Source organism: Molothrus aeneus, chromosome 1 (genome assembly GCF_037042795.1).
Source record: "Molothrus aeneus isolate 106 chromosome 1, BPBGC_Maene_1.0, whole genome shotgun sequence".
Lineage (NCBI taxonomy): Eukaryota > Metazoa > Chordata > Aves > Passeriformes > Icteridae > Molothrus > Molothrus aeneus.
Genome location: NC_089646.1, coordinates 57,379,261 through 57,400,937, shown reverse-complemented (window position 1 = coordinate 57,400,937; position 21,677 = coordinate 57,379,261). Strand labels below are relative to the sequence as shown.

At 38.8% G+C, this 21,677-nt stretch overlaps 1 protein-coding gene across 1 annotated transcript in view; it reads left to right on the top strand.

The window, feature by feature from the left end:
* PDE1C (phosphodiesterase 1C) overlaps positions 1-20,590 on the top strand; it is a 316,335-nt gene extending 295,745 nt beyond the window's left edge. The window contains exon 18 of the mRNA XM_066557593.1: positions 20,353-20,590. Within this exon, the coding sequence (XP_066413690.1) occupies positions 20,353-20,522 (170 nt within the window). The 3' untranslated portion in view covers positions 20,523-20,590. The remainder of the gene's footprint in view (positions 1-20,352) is intronic.
* Positions 20,591-21,677: the final 1,087 nt, after the last annotated feature.

Genomic DNA, 21,677 nt, shown 5'->3' with positions numbered 1-21,677 from the left:
TGTCCATAATATGCTGGCAGTCAAATCACATATATTAAATCAAAACTGACCTCTTTCATCACTGATGTTATCCTAGGTCAAGTGGAATGCAAACTGTCAAGCCAACATAAAACTCAACATCAGGGTGAAAAGAACTAGAAATTTTTAGCTTCATGAATGATTTAGGCACAATTATGTGCCAAAGCTCCAAAACCAGGACACCTTCTATGCTAATGCTATTTCTCATCATAGAAAAATTGATATGATGCACTTGAGTCATGTGCTAAATTGGAGTGATGTTATTTAAATTCACTTACTAAACAAATATTCAAAACTTTTTCCCAAGAGCATTTATTCTTGTTTTCCCTTGTTTTAAAGAGAATGCAAGCACCTTCAAATAGCATTTTGTTTTCTTTGAAAAAATAATCAGTCCAAAATTTCTCATTCATTAGACATACCAATAACAGAGATGAATTAACTTATGATGCATATTTCTTCTTTATTTCATTGATCTTCTGAAGTTTGCTTCTTAGGCCTTATACATCTCTCAGGCAATTGAAGAAAGAAAATACCATACTATACAGAATTTATTTCTTCATGGTCGTAATTATCTTTGAAAAGGCTTTCAAATGGCTTTAGTAGGAGACAGGATCATCCAGTCTGAGAACTGAGTTCTTAGATTTCAAAATCTTTGTTTTATTTTGAGCACTAGAAATAGCTTCAATTGTCCTTTTCAGGTAGAAAAGCTGCAGATTATGACTAAATCCACTTTAGTACTCAGGGAGACAAGAAATAACAGGTTTGGGGGAAAAAGCTTACAAAAAAGAAAATTCACTTCTTTACAAACTCTAAGATGCTGAGTGAGTCCACAAAGGAATTAAAAAGGAATTAAAAGTGGCAAATTTGGTAATTTGTCTCAGCAACTGCAAATACTTCTGTCATTTGTGGTGGGAAAGACTGGATTATAGATTATGTGGGATGCAGTTACTCAGACTACTATTTCACCTCATTGTCCATTGCATCAGTAGTAATTGTTTTATGATATCAAAGGCCATACAAGAATTTGCCATTTCTTTTGTCATTTTACTCAGTGCTTCGATGGAGCTGGGTTCTGGGGGCAGCAGGGCTTGCAATAAATAATCTCATTTTGAAAAACCTATGCTTTTAATTAGTTGGGCTAGAAGCTACTTTCAAACACCATGTCAGCTTTGCTATGAACGCTTGAACAACCTTACTGGTTGTTCAAGCGTCCATAGACCAGAAGTCTCTTCAGCTCTCCATCACCTGCGTGACAACATTTCATAGAAGAGATCTTAATGAACAAAAACCAAAATTAGAGCAATGGGTGTATCCCACTTCAATGATGTGTTCCCACTACCCCTTCTGTGTTCCAGAGGAACAAGGTAGATAGAGGTCAAATCTCTGACTTGGATACACTCTGATGGATTTATCACTCCATTACTTTGTCAAATTATCTTTGGAGCCCTGGTACTTTTGTATACTGGGCACTGAGGCAACACAATTCAAAATTTACACAGGCATTATGTGATAAATCATATCTTTTTATTATTCTCAGATTTACTGTTTGTAAGTTTGTTTGGTAATTCCCTTCTTCGATTGTGAGAAACAGTGAGTAATTGTTCTCTTTCACATTCTTGGTACCACTAATAGTTTCATTTACTTTTTGTTAGACTCTCTCTGCAACTCTGTTTCTAGGCTAGAGTCATAGCACATGAACTTTGTGTATTGAACTTTTCTTCAAGTGCAACCCTTTTGCGAACCGCTATGTTAGGATGTAACACTGACAGTCTGTATTACACACGTTTATTACAATGTGACAAGAGAATCTCAGGTTAATGAAAATGAGATAACCTCTCGTTTTTTCCCTTTTATTTTCAATAGTATAGTCATGGATAATTGTGCCATGGAAGCTGCCATCCTGTGCTTCCTTCAGAATTAAGTATGGTTATAATGCTTCAGAATTTGAGCAGAGAAAACAAGGACCCTGCAAGAACCTCACACTTTCATTCATGGGGATTCAAGCAGGATAAATAGACAGTGAAAAAAATGCCAAAACCCCTGCCCAAAGACTCCTTAATCTACACCATACTGTCCTGCAGTCTGCATTCAGCATTTATTTTTTTAGGAGAGAAAAGTGATTTTTCTTTTAAATGCAATTTGAATACCATAGGTCCTGATAGCCTGGCCTGACACTGGATGCCACTGGGAAGTGTCTGTCTTGGTTTAAAATAATTTTTTAAAATTATTGTCTGCCAAGGAAGGCAGGAACCTTCCTGGGATGGAAAATATGACCCCTTCCCTCCAAATTATTGTAACTTTGAAATCATAGTGCTTTAAGGCAAAGATATAGGAAAAGGAATAACAGTTCTTTACTAATTTACTAATATATATATATATATATGTGTGTGTGTGTGTGTGTGTGTGTGTATGTGTATGTGTGTGTATGTATGTATGTATGTATGTATGTATGTATGTATGTATGTATGTATGTATGTATGTATGTATATAAAACAAGACAAACAAACAACAACAACGGCAGCAACAATAAACAAAAAATCAGAAGCTCGGTAACAGCCTGTCTTGGCTGCAGGCGCTTTCCCTTTTGGTGTAGTTATGGTGACAGCCAGCAGGGGCGCTGTCGGCTCATTGCCAGAAAGGGCAGGTGTGCTAATTCCCCCGCGGCTGCAGGGGGCGCTGTGGCGCAACTTCAGTCCCCTCCCCACGCGGCAGTAGGGGCTTGGGTGATGAGAGAGAAGGAAAAGGGGCTCCCCTTGCGAAACTTAAGGGGAGCAGCCAGTCTCAGTGCCTCTCCGGGTGGCGAGCTGTTCTGTAGGAAGAACCTCAGAGCAGCAGGCTGTAACAGCAGAGACAACCACACCCCAGGTGGCAAACAAAGTGTAGCAAAAACACCGAAGCCATAGCAGGAGCAGAAGGAATCCAGGATTCCAATCCCAATCCACCAGAAGGGTGGATGAGGGAAGTCAAGTTAAAGTGTAGCAAAACCCCCCGAATTAGTGGCAGAAAACAGCAGGGGCAGGGCGACCCAAGGACGAGAGAGAAGATGGAGGGAAGGTGTTGTTTCAGGTTTTCCTTTGGCTCTCACATCTCCTGTGTGATATCCTGGGAATATCCGTGGCAGCTGGACTCCCTCAAGCAGCCCGGAAGTGCTCCCTCCAGAGAGTGGTTGGGGGTCCGGGTTCAGAGCTTCCCCTGAGACACCCAAGCAGATGGTGAGGGTCCCTCCCAGTGAGGTCAGGTGAAGAGGTCTCAGTTCAATGATCACTCTCGCTAGCAAAGGCTTACCCACGGCAAGGAGAAGCAGTGAAGGACAAAACTCCACAGTGGCAGCAAATCCTTCAGGCAGCAGCAGTCCGGCACCAAAACCACAGCCGTCGGTCCTCTGATACCCAGAGAAAGAGAAAGAGGGCTGAGCCCAGCCCCTCACCCCCAGCCATGGCTCCTGGCATCTCTGCGCTTCCCAAGAACGCTGAGCTTCCCTGCCACCACACTCGCTCCCCCAGCTGCAGCAAGACTGAAGCAAGCTGCATCCCTTCCCTGCCCTTCCCTATCCAGGTCACGTCTTTTGTCTCTTAAGTACCCGTCATTCCCATCTCTTAGACAACAAATGGTAGAAGTCCCTAGCGCTCAACAGTGTCCTAAGCCCTCTCTGAGCAGTACTGTGGTTTTGGCAGCTGGAGAGGAAGGGGAGGAGGTAAAAGGCGGGCATTTATCTTGAGCAGCAGAGCTGGCCGCTATCAGAAGCAGTGCTGGGAGAGGTCAGCTCTCCACTTCCACTTGGTGGAACCAATGTAGTAATTATGTATCCTCTGAACAGAAACAGACATGGTTCTCCCAGGATTTTAGAAGCTGCGAGAAACTTAGACAGAAGAATTCAAACTATTATCTCTTTCTGTAACCATTGTTTATAGATATAGTTCTTCAGAGCGTGCTATTCAAAGTTCACCAATAGTGTGAGAGAAGATTCCTAAAGGCCAATCAGGTCTTAGGTCCACCATTGTTTCTATAAGAACTAGATTCTAATAATAAAGTGTCTTTTCAAGCCTTCTGAGAATGGAGTCTCTGTATCACCTTTGGCTGTCCCTGATACCCCTTCGGTGATAGAGCCAGTACCACGTCTGTGAATTATACTTGGTGAGGAGCAGGAGTCAGAACAGAACAGATGCTTCTGAGTTAGTTTAAACGCTCACCACAGTCTAAATGTTTCTGTGTGTCCTCCAACTGTGTTGAGAGAGCAGATTTTGAAAGTTTGATCTGGAGCAGATTTTGAAAGTTTGAATTAGACAGGCAGAATAAATGCCAACTGTTAAAATGGAAAGCTCTTCTAAGACTTTGGACTCCAAAACATCATTAAGAGAGTATAATTACTGTGCAAATCTGTCAGGCAGCTTTCTTGCTGTACGGGTGTGCTCATACACTAATTCTGTGTGAAGAAAAATATGAACTGTGGTGTATTTTCATTTCAGTATGTCACCCTGTATAGATATATAGCTTCATAGTCCAGCAGGCAAAAGTTAAAAATGCCTTGGTATAAACTAGAAACCGATAGCAGAAATGGACTCACAGTGGGTGTTGGTATCACAACATGGAAAAGTTGTAGAAGTCACTGGCATTCACATTAGCAATCAAAGTGAAGGCCAGTACTCAACCTTGACAATATAAGTTCCTCAGAGACAGTGAAGGACTGAGATGTGTATTCAGGGAAGGCTATTTCAGATAATGATAATCAATATATGCTAAGTGGACTGCTTAAAGTCTTAGATGTACAGAGCACTGCATATTCATTCTTCTTCCTCTTTCTACTACCTCTGTTGATATATGCTAGTATTTACACTAGAGCTGTTGTATTTAATTGAGAAAGAGGCTGAATCTATCCAAAACTAGGATAGTTGAAGGAAGTTCTATTATATCCAATGGGAAATTTGGCGAGAAAACCAAAACTGCTGCTCCACCAAGCAGAAAAACAATTCAGAGCAAGATCCATGCTGCTATGTTCTTGCTGGAGCTGATGAGGTAGCTAACAGAAATAAAAAGCTATCACAGAATCATAAGAAATTAAGGGGTTAAAATGAACCTTAAAGATCATCTAGTCCTAACCTCTCCTGCCATGGACAGGGGCATCTACCACTAGACCAGGTTGCTCAAGGCCTTAGCCAATCTGGCTTTGAACACTGCCACGGTTGGGACATCCACAGCCTTTCTGCATTGACTCAGTTCTCCATAGGCAGGGAACTTCCAGAGAATGGAGAAAACTGCATTTTGCCTTGCTTCATTAACTGGGATGGGAGGGGTTAAAATTATTGTAAATGTGGATGGCATAGGAAGAGAAGCATGTGTTAGGTGGTATTTCGAGCTCTGTTTCAGGTCCCTGGTGTGATTCAGCAAATTCTTTAAGTTCAGAAATACATACTGCTCAAATATGTCATTTAGTCCACCTGCCCCAAATAATTACCCTTCCTTCTGGGTCAGTCTTTTCTCTTTTAATGTGGCTAATTATAAGTGTCATGGGATTATTATGATCCTGTTAATGACAGTAAATCAGGCTGAATGCTTCAGTTGGGAAACATCACGGAAATGTACTACTGTTGTTATGGCTTTACTACTGCCTATTGTAGATTATGCTGGAAATGTGACAACTCAGTCTAAATAAATCAAATAAAACGCTGAAACCATAAGTCTTTAAAATAATGTCTTAGAATTGCATGAGTGAGCAAGATTTGGTAGTAGCAACTTACGGGGGACCATCCTGAAAGGAAAGGTTCCCCTGCTATCTGTGTGGTAGAAGATACCAACTCACTAGTAGATCTGTGCAGTTGCTGTATACATTCAACACAGACAATGTTGTCCAGCAGTAAAGATCTTTGTTTTGGCAGTCCTTTTTCTCCTTTGCCCAAATACCATTAAAAAAAAAAATAGATTATTGAGTGCAAAAGAAATTGGTTTCCTGAAAGGAACCAAAAGATTTTTTGATGCAATAATGTCTTCCAAGGCATGCCCAGCCCTACAGGTAAATTCATCTCTCCTCGGGCTGAATGTCCTTGGTTGAGAGACTCTTTCCAATGTTCTTTAAAACTCTTCTGATATAAGCATTGTCAGAATTACAGCAGGTGCCAGGTGTACTCAGGGAGCCAGTTAGAACAGACAATATAGACTAAAATATTCATGTTCCTGTTTGAAGCTTTTTCAGAGGATTTCTAGTGATGGTTATGAGACAAATTGGATGGACTCTCTTCTTTAATTAGAAACTGTCAATTTTCACCAGAAATAACCAAAAATTTTTTTGTCTATACTTCTTTCTCAAGGAGATCTGTTTATTGTGAAGATGCACTTGTAGTATAACTACATAGAAAACAGTTATGTTTGTACATTCAGGATAATATTAGTCAAACATAAACTAATTATGAGGCCAAGGGATTATAAATATTTGACAGGAGTCAAGCAGATTGTAAAATATACATCTTTTGTTACGTCTTTGGTGCATCTCCATACTTAAGGCTGTGTTTTTCACTGAAAGCTCAATGGGAGTAAAGAGCTTTTAAAATGTAGCATTCTTTTGTGTTTGGAGCATTTTCTTTTCTTCATTTTAAACCACATGTACAACGTTCTTGCCTTCACAAGCAAAAAGGTGCTGGAAAAGCTGTTGATGAAAGATGATAGGGGAACCCCACAGCAAAGAAACCTATTAAAATCTCTTGATCTATGCATGATGGACTCTGTTATGTGATCCTCTTCATTCCTAAGTTTGAATTCTAGCTGGATTAGTCTGATCATAATAGATTTCAATTTGTTTCGAACAGAATAATATTTCCAGTTGTACCTGTAAGAGGTACGCATTGGTGTGCCTCACCTTGTACCCTTTCAACAGTTACGCAAACTTCACTCCTTGCAGAAAATGAGGCTGTCTACACTGATACCCTTGTTTTACTTTCCCAGATTATCTACCCCTTGGACAAAGTGGAGAAAGGCAGCATTTGACACTTTTCTATTTATTTTTCTTTTTTTTTTCTTTTTCCAGGTACAGAAGAGTAAAAATGTATTTAAAAAGACACTGCAAATCTCTTTCATCATTTTATCTGACCTTCATTCCTGTTCTACTCCTGCAAAGACCAGATTCTGGGAAAGGCATTAAACAGCTTTCAAAACACTCCTCCTCTCACTGGCTACTTCACAGCTAATGAGTCTGGTTCAAGGGTGGGGGCCTTTTTTTTTTTGGTTAATTTTGTTTGTTTGTTCACGTATGTATGTTTTTTATTGTTGGTTTTTCTGGAAGGATTCTTGTTAAAAGGTCAAATTGTGATTTCATTGTAAATTGTTCCATTTTACTGGACAGGTCAAGCAAATAGGAAAAAGTATTCTTCAAAAGCTGTTTTTGCCCTTTGCTATGCCTCAGCTGGTGAAACCAACACTAGGATGAGGCAAAAGGATATAAAAGAAAAAAAATCAAAAAATCCTTGATAGTAATTAGCTTTTTCTTTTTCTTTTCACTGAAAACCTTTTCCAATTGCTACGAGACAGAATTTGACATCAGTTTTACCTCTATTGAAGATTTTATTAATAAGAACAGTGAATTTGTAGAGCCATTTGACTATTTCTTGGGATTTGGTTACTTTCGCATGTAATACAATGCGAAAAAATACAGAAAAATATTTTTTTTTCTAAACAGCAGACTCCCTCAACCCTTGATTTTGTTCTTTTTTTGAAGTTAGGAAAAGAATTACCAATGAAAGCAACATTCTCTTGAGGCAAATTTTGTTTGTCAGACTCTGAGCACATGTATTAATGTGTGTGATGTGCCTGTATAATTTGATATTGCAGAAAATTATGTTTCTCACATTTTTTTCATGGCCCACTAGTAGTAGCTGTTTGTCTGACCTGAAGATCTAGGAGAAGAGAAGCATCAGGGAATCACATGGGTCAGTTTTTACTTTCATCTCAATATCTCAGTTTAAACTTTCATCACTGACTGAATGGACAGTCCAATGAAAAGGAAAAGCATTGTTGGATAAGGATGGACAGAAAAAAATCAAAATAAGAATGTATGAGAACATCAAGCACATTTGTGTTTCTGGCTTGGTATTTTAATAGGAATCCAGTTAATTGTAAGCAATTTTGCCTGTTTATGTGGAAGTCAAGACAAACATATACATACAATATACATATACAATACATACAACGATTTTTGCTGAACAGCTTGCTGTTCAGGATGAGATCTTGCTCTATTACTCATATATGTATTTTTTTAAGGAATCATACTCCTGTCATGGAACTTTTCTATGTAAAAAACATGCAAAATATTAGGTAAAGGTAAATCTTAGTATTTCCTTTTCATGTTTAAAAGCCCAGAATTTAACAATCAAAATCTGTGTCTCTGTTCCTTCTTAAACTATGCATATATAGGGAGGAGCATCCTGTGATACTAGGAAAAATTACAGCAGTAAGCTTAGACTAAATCCATTTTAAAAGTGAACATATTCATACTTAAGAGTGTTTAGTATTTGGGATTTTCATTATTGGGGCTCGAGATACTTTAAGGGGTTTTTTTCTACTTCAGTTCGAATTTTTTCAAAGCCAGAGATTTATATTATGTTCATGCTGTGAAAAGGTTGCACTTCAATCATGTGTTTTCAGAAAGAAGTACAAAAATAATTCCTGAAGTTTTTGGAACTCTCAGTTGGCTTCACTGAACCAGCTCATTTAAATGAAACAGAAGGGTAGATAGCGTTCCCATTTGTGAGTTTGTGGTTCAATAGTAGCTCTGGTGCAAATTTTTGAGGAAAGTGAAGGGCTGGAAGGACAGTGGCTCCACCATCTACACTGAGCACATTCCATGTTGTGGCAGGCTGTCATCTCTTAGCATTTTTTTGACTCCTCTTTTTCCTCCTCCATCAGCATTCAACCCCAATGAGAGTAGTAGAATATTAATTCCAGCCCTGAGCAGGTTCTTTGAAGGCACACTGATCAAATAACAATGATGCTTAACTAAATACCATAGTGGTGACAGTCTGTGCTTAGTTAGACTTCTCTGTGGAGTCAGGGAAAATATACCCTAACAGAGTGTTTGATCAGAGGTGCAAAATGATTTAGTCAGTATTTTTTGTTACTCTTACCTTTTACAGTGGCTAAAGATGCCTTAGATTAGGCACACTAGAAAAATAACATTTTTTAAAAAAACTATATAGTTTTCTTCATCTGTTTCTGATATATACTTTTTCTTTCTTTCTTTCTTTCTTTCTTTCTTTCTTTCTTTCTTTCTTTCTTTCTTTCTTTCTTTCTTTCTTTCTTTCTTTCTTTCTTTCTTTTCATAGCTGGTCAGTCCTTATTTATCAGGCACTGGCACAAAGGTGTGAAATCAGGCTGGAAAACATTTTTCCTTGATTATTAGGTTTATTCACTATTGACAGGAGCTAGTAAAGGAAGTGGTAGATTTCATATCTCTTAGGGGCTGCAAATCAGACTTGCCATTGAAGAAGAGATGCTATAGGGAAACTTACTGATCTCAGCACACAGGTGTACAGCAGAATGCTTTTTAATACAATACACAGACACTCAGAGACAGGCCTAACAGCCTCCTTCTTTTAACTTATTTGTGTAAGCTACAGTGGATTATTAGCATTTTTTAGATTATTTTTGTTGTTTTAAAAAAGAAGTGGAATCTATTAGCTGGGAAATATATAAAGTGAAAGTGAAATCTAGAAATCAAAACCCTACAAAGAGATTGGGCCAGGTGAAAGCATCTATTGTGGGGTTGCCTCCTTGCTTTTCCCCCTCTGTACCCTTTTGCTGGTGCATCAGGATCATATATGCATACATAACGTCTGGGTATTTTTCGACATCTCCTAGTTAAGCTAGAGATCAGCCACTGTGCAAATGTGTAAAATAATAATAAAAAATAATTATCAAAGATACATAGATGCTTTTCTCTTATTTTATTCCAAAGGAATCAATCAAAAACTGGAAAATAATTAGGTGTTCATCAGCTAATGGCCTATGTTTATAGTGTGAGAAAGGATTTCTGGTTTTGCATCTTTACCTAACTTTCCTAGGTGTATAGAAATTATGTTTTCAGATGCCTGTCTTTCCCATCCTCAATAAGACTACACAAGCAATGAATAAGCCAAAACTTCTTCAAATATTGGGTCCATACACAAGCAATGAATAAGCCAAAACTTCTTCAAATATTGGGTCCATACCATTTGCCTCATGCTGAAATTTTACAAAATTATATGGGAGAACCCATCTGTAGGCACAAAGGAGACAGAGTGCTTTTTGCAGAGGGCAGCACAGGATAGGAGACTGTGTGATAAAAATGACATTCTTCCATCTCTGCACAGAGACTGCTGGTGCTCTCAAAGCTCTGCATAGCTGAAAGAGCACCACATGTCTTCTGCTTCCCAGAAACTGATATATAGTTTGAGAGGGAGAATCCAGGCACTTTCCCTTCCTAAAACAGAGAGGATGCAAGTATCAGGGTTTTGTTCTTTATCTGGGGCTTGTATTTGGGGAACTAGCAGACCTTGGACTTGTGGTGACATAGTGCTTGGATTCCTGAACACACTATAGAAAAAGAAGTGTCAGTGTGTTTTCAGAGAATTCTAGTATTAGAGTAATTTTGGTTGAAAGGAACATAGAAGATATATAAAAGCCATCTATTCCAAACCCTCCTGCAATGTGCAGGGACATCTTCCATTAAGTCAGGTTGCTCAGACTCATCCAACCTAATCTTGAATGCTTCCAGGAATGGGGCATCTACTGCCTCTCTAGACAACCTGCTCTAGTGTCTCACCAGCGACTTAGTGTTTCATTGTATCCTGCTAATTATTTAAATGTCTCAAAGAGCAACAGATTAGGGATGTCACTAATATTTTCCATGTTGGAGAAAAAGTATAGGTAAGGGAAACCAACCTTTTTGTTTTTCCCTGGTAATAAAATATGAAGTAAATTTAAAAAAAAAAATCAATTTTAGATTGATTTAAAACATTTCAGATTAATCAAAGCAGGCAGAAGCTAGCTGCAGCCTTTTGTATAGCTCAGGCTAGAGTAAACACATTCCTATTTCTACACTAGGATGTTTAGCATCAGAATGAATCTGACATTTGGGGACCTGGTTCCTGATGTGTGGATTAAGGAGACTAATACCTTTTTCTAGGTGTTTCTTTTTTCAAGCATAAATTTTGTAGTTGGACAGAAGCTTTCCAAAATGTAGTTGGTTATGCTAGAGAAGAATGGTATACAGTGGTGTTTTTTGCAAACTATCCTTCGAGAATGAAAATGCTTGCATGTGTACATACAAAGTCTTACAAGCTCAGTCTGGAAGCAAATATATTTCAAATTAGATAGCTGATAGTGCTATGCTGCTTTGTAATCAGAAGGTCCATAAGCGCACCTAGCTAAAGGTAAATGCTACCTGAATTTTCTGTTAATACTTGCAATTTCTACAATGGCTCCCAAATCTGTCTTTTAATTGAAAAGTACAATGACCTATTCAAATTTGTAAAGATGGAACCTGACAAGTATAGTAGTAGTAGCAGCCATTTATACTTAGAAAATGAGAGCATTATCAAGCCCTTTTCTTTTACATTTTTAAAATCTATCACTTCATTTAATAATTAAAAACAGAATGATACTTTGCTTTCATGCATTGAACCAGTGGTGATCTCAGAGCTTTACTGGCATGGTGTCTGAACATCATCACTCAAAAGCAGAAACATGCTGGCTGAGGAAGAGAAGGATCCCTGTGGCACTGACTACTTGCAAATTACTCCATGGACCTGACATTAGTGCTGGCCAGATAGAAAGGAAGAAAAAAATCATTGTCCTTTCACTTTTCATAATTCATTTTCCTCTGAAGTAAGTACAGAGGATTTTCCCATTTGTGTTAGCCACAACATGAGCAGGTCCTTTCAGTCTCAGATTAGTGTCCATACTTCCTAATATGACACTTCTCCTGCTCCCAAGGGTAGATAAGTTTTGTAATCCCAGATATCCCTTTTCCTGTCTGACTACTGTGTAAAAGCAAGGTCAGCACAGAAGCAGCACAGGTGACCACTGCCAAGGTCATTATTTTCTGTTAAAATGTAATGCTCTCTGTGCACTTCCACTTGATGAGACTGCTTTCCTGTCACTGAAACATCTCTTTTGATCCCTAGTAAGCACAGAGGATTCTGATCTGTACCCAAGCAGGACCAGGATGCAGGCTTGTTTTGAGGCGTCAGCTCACCCTGCTCTGCAGACTTAACCACCACGTAGAATAAAACTTATAAGCAAGCTGGCTGAGGACCTGAAACTCAGTTTTAGCAAATTTATTTACCCTTATACTTAAGCACAAGACCACACACACTCACAAGTTTCATAGCACACTCTTGGCATTTTGTATTATTTTGGTTCTGTCTTGCAAGCACATATGTATTATAACACCCTGAGTTTAGATGTTATCCAGTGGCAGGAGGAAAATATAGAATTCCATTGTCTTTGCTGCTGGTTGTAGGAGTGCACCTATCAGACCAAATTACTTATGGCCATTGGGGTTTTCTAGTATAAAATCTAGCAGTAGAATGACAGAGAAAGCATTTTGCTTTTCTTCTTGCTTGGGTGATATTTTTATACAATTTTATGTGCAATCTTTAAAAATCCTTACTGTTGTTCTTTTAGTGTTCTTGTTAGGTTTTTACCAGGTCTTCTGGTTTTCTACAGGCCCAGGTTCTCACAGTAATATTTCACTGCCCTTTTCTCCTCCCTATTCTTACTTGAGACACAAAAGTCATTGCATTTGCAAATAAGCTTAGTGTAAAACAATACTTAGGTCCTGATGACTCTTTTAGTTGCACTGAAATCAAAGGACATTGCCTGTGAAGTTCTTCTAGTCCCAGGGTAGCATCTAGGTACAAAGACTAAACAACAAAAAACATATACAGCTCACTACATACAGGATATTCTGTGTAAAGGCCATCAGGGTGGGGCCACCTTCTTTTGTTGTGGTAGGAGCTGATTACACCACCATGAGTTTTAAAAATGACAGAATATCTCTCTTTGTTCCAATGATACACTTCATAGTCTTGCCCTAGTGCACTGTCTACCTTCAGGTGGGCACTGTGGCTTATTTGTGACAGCAGATTTCACTGCTCTTATGGTTAACCTGACAGTGACACATTTTAAATAAAGTTAAGAAACATTAAACCTCTTGGTAGGACCAATAAGGGGAAATTAACCAAATTCAAGGATCTTATAAAATGACCTTTTCTCAGCTGGCATTTTGCAGCGAATTCCATGTAGATTGATAATAAACTTTAGAGTATGTTTATATAAGCTAAACCGATAATAGACATGTCTTTCCTGAACTGAATTAAGATGAACAAAAGACTCCTGTTCTCTAACATTTTTCAAGGAAGAAAAAAGGCAGGTTGTAATGCTATATTTTATATTCAGGAAATAGAAAACAAGTTAAAATGCAGGCTGAAAACAAAACTCAGTGCAAGTTTGCTCCTGGGACTGAGTGGGTAGAGTAACGAAAAAGCCTATTTGGCTTGTAAAGACTCATAAGGAAAAAAATGGAAAACCAAAATGAATGACACCAAGTAATGGCAAATTCTCTCAATTGTTCTGAAAATAATTTTTAACAATATGTATTTATTGTTAGTTCTTGATTTGAATGAAGAGGCTTGTGGTCTCTAAAAGAGTTTTCAACATTTCCAGTTTTTCTGTAACTGAGTTTGTGTATGTTCATCCTGTTACCAAATATAAACAATGAGATCTCTCCTGCATTTGAATTCAAGTTGTAGAAGGGTTAATTTTTTTTTCTTTTTTTGGGCTTTTTACATCTGATGCAGGCATGGTGCTTGCTGTTTACTTTTCAGCATCTGGTGCCCCGGAGAGTCCTAGTAATAATCAAGCTGTTTTTAAGCATAGTGAGAATGTTGCTTGGACAGCTGTTATTTCTTACCACTTGCCCCCTGGGAGAAGTTAGTGTCATTACCAATGTAATTTCTAAAGATAGGGAAACTGATGTAGAGAATTCAACTAGCTTATTTAAGGACCCCAAGGTAATTCTCACCTTTCAACTTTTCTCTTGACTGAAATCACAATCTGAGAGAGCATCTCACCAAGAACAGCTCACTGCAGCTCAGCAGCCTTTAGCTCAGCCACTTTAGACATGTTATCAGTACTAAAACGTGTTGGTTTATCCACAGTTCCTTTATTGGGAACTTTGTTTGTCCTCACTGGTGCCAGTTTCTGTCTGGAAAGAGTTGGAATGTTTAACCTTGGGATTGTTGAGTCAGGTTAGTCTCAGCATTCTTCAACACCAAAGCAGCTTGATCCCCCTTATCCATCCACTGCTGATAACTTTTGCAAATAGGGTAAAGGTAAAGCTGCCGACTTTGGCAGAGCAACCTTCTAAAGTGGCTACTACTTTTGATCACTCAGGATTTTCTTGCAGGTGGCATTTAGAGGTCTTGCTCTTTGGAGAGATCTTGAAGAGGTCTTGCTTTTTAAGAAAAACATTGTTTTAAGGAATGAATGAAAATATTCATGTCTCTCTACATCTATAATTCTCAGGTTATATAAGCAGATCTAATATTAAAACTGACTAATTTTTATACCTGTTGGCATATTTGCATTGTTTTTTTGTTTATTTTTAATAAGCAATGCTTACACAGGACTTTTCATTCATTTCTCCAACTCTATCCCACTTTTAACCCATTGATCCATTAATGAGAACCTGCAAACAGCAAATTGCACATCCCTTATATGTGGTACTTTTGAGCCTCCTGACCACCATTATAATAAGCAGGTCAGGGTAAAAATAAGCAGGCTGGCAGAAGATAAGGTTTTGGCATAAAGCTGTAAGTCCCCAAACAACTTGCTCCATGAGGTTTTGAACAGGGTTCAGCATTGTTCATGTACTCTGAGTTAGATGAACAGGAGAAATATGGACAAGATATTCTCAAGAGGTCAAAATAACAAAAAAGACTTTACTGACAACTTCAGAAAATCAGAGGAATTTGGCAAAAGGTTTAGTACAACATTCAATCAGCATAAAACACTTCTCAATGCATGAACTTGGCCCTTCATGGCTTAGGAAATTCTAAGCCCATTCTATTTTAAGTTACCCAAAAATTCCAAGAAAAGAGAATTAGAAGAAGAAAGAGAGAAAACAGAAAACATTTAGAAAAGCACACACATAGCTACCAAATTCTGAATTCCAGTTGTGTTTAGATAGAAATTCCAAGAGGTGGTAGGGTGAAGACGTGATTTCCTCATGTTCGGCTTTAAATACCCCTTGGTCTTCCTGGGCGCATCCCCTCAGGTGGGACTTCTGGTCATTTGGCCACTCAAGAGTTTGATTAGGTGTTCCAGAGGTGGGTGAGAAGCCTCCAGGGATTGACAGGTTCTGCCAGACTGGAATACAGTCTCCAGGGGGGTAGGGTGTACAGGGGTAGTGCATTGCCTTGCCAGGGCATGGGTCGACCTGCCCCTTTCCCCACATACATGCACACCAAAATGTCTCAAGACATCAGTCTTTCCAATCTCTCAGCTCTACCAAGTACAGTCCCTTCATTATGGCTTGCTAAAAGACCTTGCTCAAATTCTTATTGTGTGGCCAGTTTCTTCATTTGTTTGGGAATGATACATTTAATATTCTGTAAACGTATCTCCCTACATAGGGATCTGTTAACTGTTTTGATTAGAAAAATAGCAGTAGGGAGGATCCACCTTCAAAAGAGGGGAGCAATCAACCTAATAGTGTTCCTTTTTTGAAAAAAACACATTGGATTTGTTGCCAGGCATGCCTTGCTTCTAATAGCAATGCTCACTGTGATAATGTCTCCTTAAATTATAGAAAGGTGCCTTCTGTCTGGCACTTCCACAAACGACTAGCTAGCGTTTTATCTCTCTCTTTGTTAGAGACCTACTACCTCAGTGTGTGTTTTGGCAACAGTTGGATTAGGGATAGAGTGGAGGTTTTTCTGACTTGGCTATTTTAACACTGGTAACTTCCTACCCATGCCCTTTTACTGTGGCTTATACAGCAATCAACTTGCCCTGGTGTGGCATGAAAATCTGCCCTTTCTGTGCAGTTATTTACAGTATGTGCTGGGGAGTAGATAATAGTACAATGTTTTCCATGCATATAGTCCAGTGCTGTTGACATTTTGTTTACAGCCATTATTGTGTGGCTTTTCTATGTTCTATATAGATCTTGTTTTGGGAGGGTTGGTTTTGCTGGAAGCGACCACTAACATGTACTTAGGAAACAGTCTGGTGTTAACACACACACACACACACACACAATTTTCTAATTGAGTAAATGTTATTGTCTTCCCAGTTTTTGTGCAAATTGCACTCAGCATCTTGAATTAAAAAGGGAAGCTTTATCACATTTTGTTTAATATCACTTCTAAAGGAGTGAGGGTGACCAAAAAAGGCATGTGTGTGTATGATCCCATCCATCTCTTTGCCAGCAGGTCAGTCTGCCTCACTGCTGTGTTTTGAATCTGTAACTTTGTCAATTTTAAGTATGAGAGAGGAAGAATCACCCAAGAGGTCACACAGCTGATCAAGTTTTATGAGGTGAGGTAGCTGCATACAGGAGAGAGCCCTGACAGTGTTCCTACCTTGACTTGACCACTGGTCAAACCAGAGTCAACTGGCAACTCAACAGCATATCACAGCACCATAGGAAGCCCAGAGGCCATGGGCACATCTTCTGCTTCTTAGAATGACTCCTTTTTTTGAGTACAAAGTGGTTGAACTAAACATTTCTTCAAGGAGCCTGGACTAAGTGTGATGAGAAAGCACTGCAGGGTTATTGATGTACCCAGGTTGTTATCATTTGCAATCACTGAGTGACCATATTTTCATTTCTGTGGCTTGGAAATGGAAGTGCACATAGGTCTCAGTGTATCGGACCAGCCTTACCCAAGACCTCCAACATCTTCCCCAAGGATCCAGGGCTGATCCCAGCTCAGACTGGGACTTCCAGTCTGTGTGCCCATCTCTGTCACTGTCTCCTGGGAGGGCCTGGGACCTGCACTGCAGAGAGCGGTTCTCCAGGATGGAGCCCTCAGACCTGGATCTTAGCTTGTCATAGAGAATTCTAGGAGTAACATGCTCTGTTCTATTTTTATATCTATTTCTATTCCTATTTCTTATTCCTATTACAATTTATTTCTATTTCTATTTCTATTCCCTGCACACCACAACTTAAATGGTGAAAAGCAATTTCATTTGCCTGGAATGCCATGGGTTTTTCAGCACCAAAAATGCTTTCAAGGACACATAACACAAAGGCTACAACTGGAATCAGGATTTTATTTTTGGGTTTATTTATCATTATTTTTCTGAAACCATTTCACAGTCCTTGCTCACAAGTGTTAACACAATGCCCATATGTAGCCCAAATCTGGGTGATGCATTTCAATTTAGTTTAAAAAAAATATCCTTTGAAGTCTGTCAGTCTAACAGAGCTACAGAAAGCAGCAGAAGGAATACAGGCCTAGAAAATCCTGTTTTCTAAAGAGAACATGAATAATTAGTTTCAGAAACAATCACACAAAGGAAGAAGACAAAAGAAGAATGAATGTGAGGCACAACAGTGTATCTTCATGGTACGTGAGCAGCAGGCAGCAACCTGGCCAAATGGGACTGGAGGAGGCTGACCAGTGGTCAGGTTTGATACTGCAGAGAAAGGTAAAAAGCCCCCAGGGATGAGTGCAAATCTGCCCAGGGGGGAAATTGCTTCCTGACCTCAACATTAGAGGCTTACTATTCCCTGGACATGTGAGAAAAATCCACTTCCACTTCATCCCACAGGCTGGTCAAACCTCCCAGGAGATGTCCAAACCCTATTCTCCCTCAGACTGGAGCTATCTCAGGGGCCACAGGCCCTTGTGGGGGGAAGAATTCTTACCATGCCTGGAAGCAGTGGGTGCTGCAAAGCACTTGGAACACTGGTAACATCTCTGCATCCCAATTCTTACAGCTTCGGCTCCTGGTTCCACAGAGAAGACCTCTCTGTGGTCATAGTGACTGACCAAGTTCCATATAGTCCATAGTGACTGACCCGGTTGCACAGAGGAGACCTCTCTAGTGGTCATAGTAACTGACCAAGAACTAGCTATCTTTGAACTTTCATTGAAGTGTCTCATTGGATGAAAGTGAATTTTGTATAACCACAGATTTTCTTAACACTCCTGGGAGACTGAGTCTCTCTAAGTTTAGACCATTTCTTTAATCACTCTAATGGAACACAGTCTTGGTACTTCTGCTCCTCTGTCCTGCAGATCTTTCTGATAATTACAGCAGAAAACCTCCTTTCTTGACAAAGGCTGCAAAAGGGAGAAAGATGATTTTTATTAGCAGACTAGGTTCGTTTTTTATGTGCAGTTGTCTACTAAGCATCAGCTCTGACATTTTTTCTTTCATCTGGTGTGCAAATCAAGGTGTAATGTAGACATAGGCCCAGGTGTTTATATCCATTGGCATCTGTCCAAGAAGCAAAGAAAGAGTTGTATGAAAGAAGGGTTAAGAGGAAATACTATGTGCATGCTATCCTAGCCAAATCTGAGGTTTCAATGATAAAATGGTGGGTTGCACACCCCACCGGTCAGAGCAAACAGAGCAGCTAATGCACTCAGCCTCCTTGCTGAGTTAGTGTCTGGATAGCACACAATCTGCATGATGTTACTTGTGTAACTATTCTTGTGCACACTGGCACTACCAACATAGTGGTACTAAATATGTTTTTTCTGCTTTCATTGCCTTGATGATAGACATGATCTTAAAAAAGAATTATTTTCCCTAAATTAAAAGAGAAAAAAAAAAGAAAAGAAAAAAATACTTGCATCACTCCATGCATGAAGGTCCTGAGAATCGCAACCAACCTATTGAATTTTAATGAATGTGAAACTAATCTAGTTGAGAACAGGAAGGATTATGACTATGCAGAAATCTGGACACACATTTCTAAAGTTTAGGAAATCCATCATTTTTGTTCCCCAATACATTTTAGGGTATGATTGATCTCTTGAGGAGTTTAGCAAGATGGAGTGTGACTGTTGTAGCATTTGAATCAGAGATGTTAGCTAGCTCCCACAGTGGAATATTTTTTTCTTCTCAGGATTCCTGCTAAGAGCAATGAAAATTTATTTTTAAATCCTTGTCATACTAATTATTTGTGACTGTGGTCACAAGGGTTTTCAGGATGAAGAAGAGACGAGAATGTTGACTCCATGATCAGAAGGCTTGATTTATTATTTTATGATATATGTTACATTAAGACTATACTAAAAAGAAATAGAAAAGAAAAGGTTTCTTCAGAAGCTAGCTAAGCTAAGAATAGAAAAGAATGAATAACAAAGATCTGTGTCTCAGACAGAGCAAGAGCCAGCTCTGCCATGAGTGGTCAGGAAATCCCAACATCCACAGGAGACCAATCACGGGCCTACCTGTTGCATTCCACAGCAGCAGATAACCATTGTTTACTTTTAGTTGCTGAAACTGCAGCTTCTCACAAGGAAAATTCCTAGGAAAGGATTTTTCATGAAAGATGTCTGCGACAATTATTCAATTGGTTATTTTGCAAATAATTAATAAGCATAAGATTAAAATATTTTGATCATGGTCATGGTTAATTTTTTAGTCTATCTATGTAAAGAGGTAAGAAAGCAAGATAGGTTCAAATAAACAGAGTCAAGAAGTTGAGAATGGTCAGATTGTTATGTAGACTACTTCCAACTTTCACAATGGCCTGTAATTTATTGGAAAATCAGATAAAATGCCTCAAATCCACCTATCCAGAATTCTGAGAAACATTATCTCAAATCAGATTTCTTGCCTTAAAATTACCTTGACCAACAACATTTTGAAAATAGTGAAGTGTTTTGCTGTATATATGTAGATATGTAAGTATAGAGTTGCTTCTTCATTTAGTTTTGGCAATTTCATCTACTGTCTAAACTGTTGTTTTCTAACCACGAGAATGTTCTTTCCTGTGTTGATGTAGTCTGCTGAGATGTAAGAATAAGGGCATAATTTCAAGATTCAGTATTCTGTAGTGCTTAATTGCCCTACTTTCAATTTTGGAGTTGCCTATGTTTCATTTTAGAGTTTACATCTATATTTAAGATTTATAATTTTAAACTTTTTTTTTCTTTTTTTTTCCTAACTGTCTGTAACTGCCCATTAACCCAAAAGAATCCTGGCTCTTAGGCTGAGAAGCCCTCTTTTGCACAGACAGGCTATGGGATGGATACAGCTTCTGAGGAATCCATTTCTTCTCCACAAGTGAGTGAAATCTAGACACAGTAACCATCATTGTTCTTCCTTTGTCACCACCAGCCATCAAACCTCAACTGCATTACCTCAGGAGGCCTACTCACAACCCAGGAGAGTATTTCCCTGTTTTACAGAAGAAATTGGAGGAAAGTCCAGTGAGAGGTAAGGTGTTTGACAAGAAGGGAAGAATGAAGAAAATTCAACATATTCCCCAGAGTTGGAAGAGGAAATAGCAGAAGAGATAAAAGAGGCCTTCTTCTGGAATGGCAGACAGAGAACATTGTGGAATCATTGCACAGGCTACACGGCATTGACAACAGCAGCAATTTAACTAAAACCAAGTGTATGATTTAACTATACGATATAATGGACATTTTGTTAGAAATTACTTCAATAGCATATGCTCACTCAGTACTAAAATATTGGTCTGTTACCTTAAAAGAATTACATACACAAAGTAATTGTATGTGACTTACCTCCTATCAAATTAAGTCAATGCTTTCCTAGATTGTTGGTTTTCTTATGGTGTTCTCAATGTGACCTTCTGCCTACCACAGTTAAAACTACTCCTATTTCAGACAGCGTGGGAAATTTTTTTCTTTCCTAACAGTACTGACAATAAATGTCCCCCTCTCAGTGTGATAGGTATTCAGGAGGATGCAGGTAGGAGGCTGGATTACAAAGGGTCCTCTGTCTTCACTCACTAGAAAAGGAACATATAGCACATCATTAAAATTACTCTTTGCTCAAATTCTCTTGAATGTTAAATAACACTGATTGTCTTTTATGACACTAATTAAGTTGGATTTGATCCCATGCATTCTTTCAGTACGCAGTGTCCCATGGGCCTGAGTTTCACAGTTGAACGTGTCCCTTGTGAAAAAGTTCCTCTCACCCCCAGATTTTGCACTTTGAGAAACAGTGGCAAATTGTTTCCCATGAGGGAAACAATTGTTTCTCAAGCCTCTTTCCCCAAGCCCCAGGTGATTTACATACTACTTCAACTGTCCCTTTGCAGTTCTCTTTTTACTTTCCTCACAGGCAGACCTAGTCTACTTTTCATTTCCTTGCTGCTCTTCTCTATATTCTTCTTGGTTTTAATCTCATTTTGAAAGGAGAGAACAAGCACTGCATACTGCTCAAGTTGCAAGTATACCAGAAATGTTTAAAATAATGTAATTACACTTTCTGTTCTACCTTCTATGCTTTTCTGAATAGATTTTAAAGTTGTACTTTCATTTTTGAACCTCCTTCAGGACTGAACAGTAGTTTCTGTAGAATTCTCTGTAAAAAATCCTAATTAATGTTTAGCCCAAGTACACACGTGGACTTGTGGAGTTAGTGTTGTCTCTCTCTATATGCATCTTTCTGCACTAACCAACCCTGAA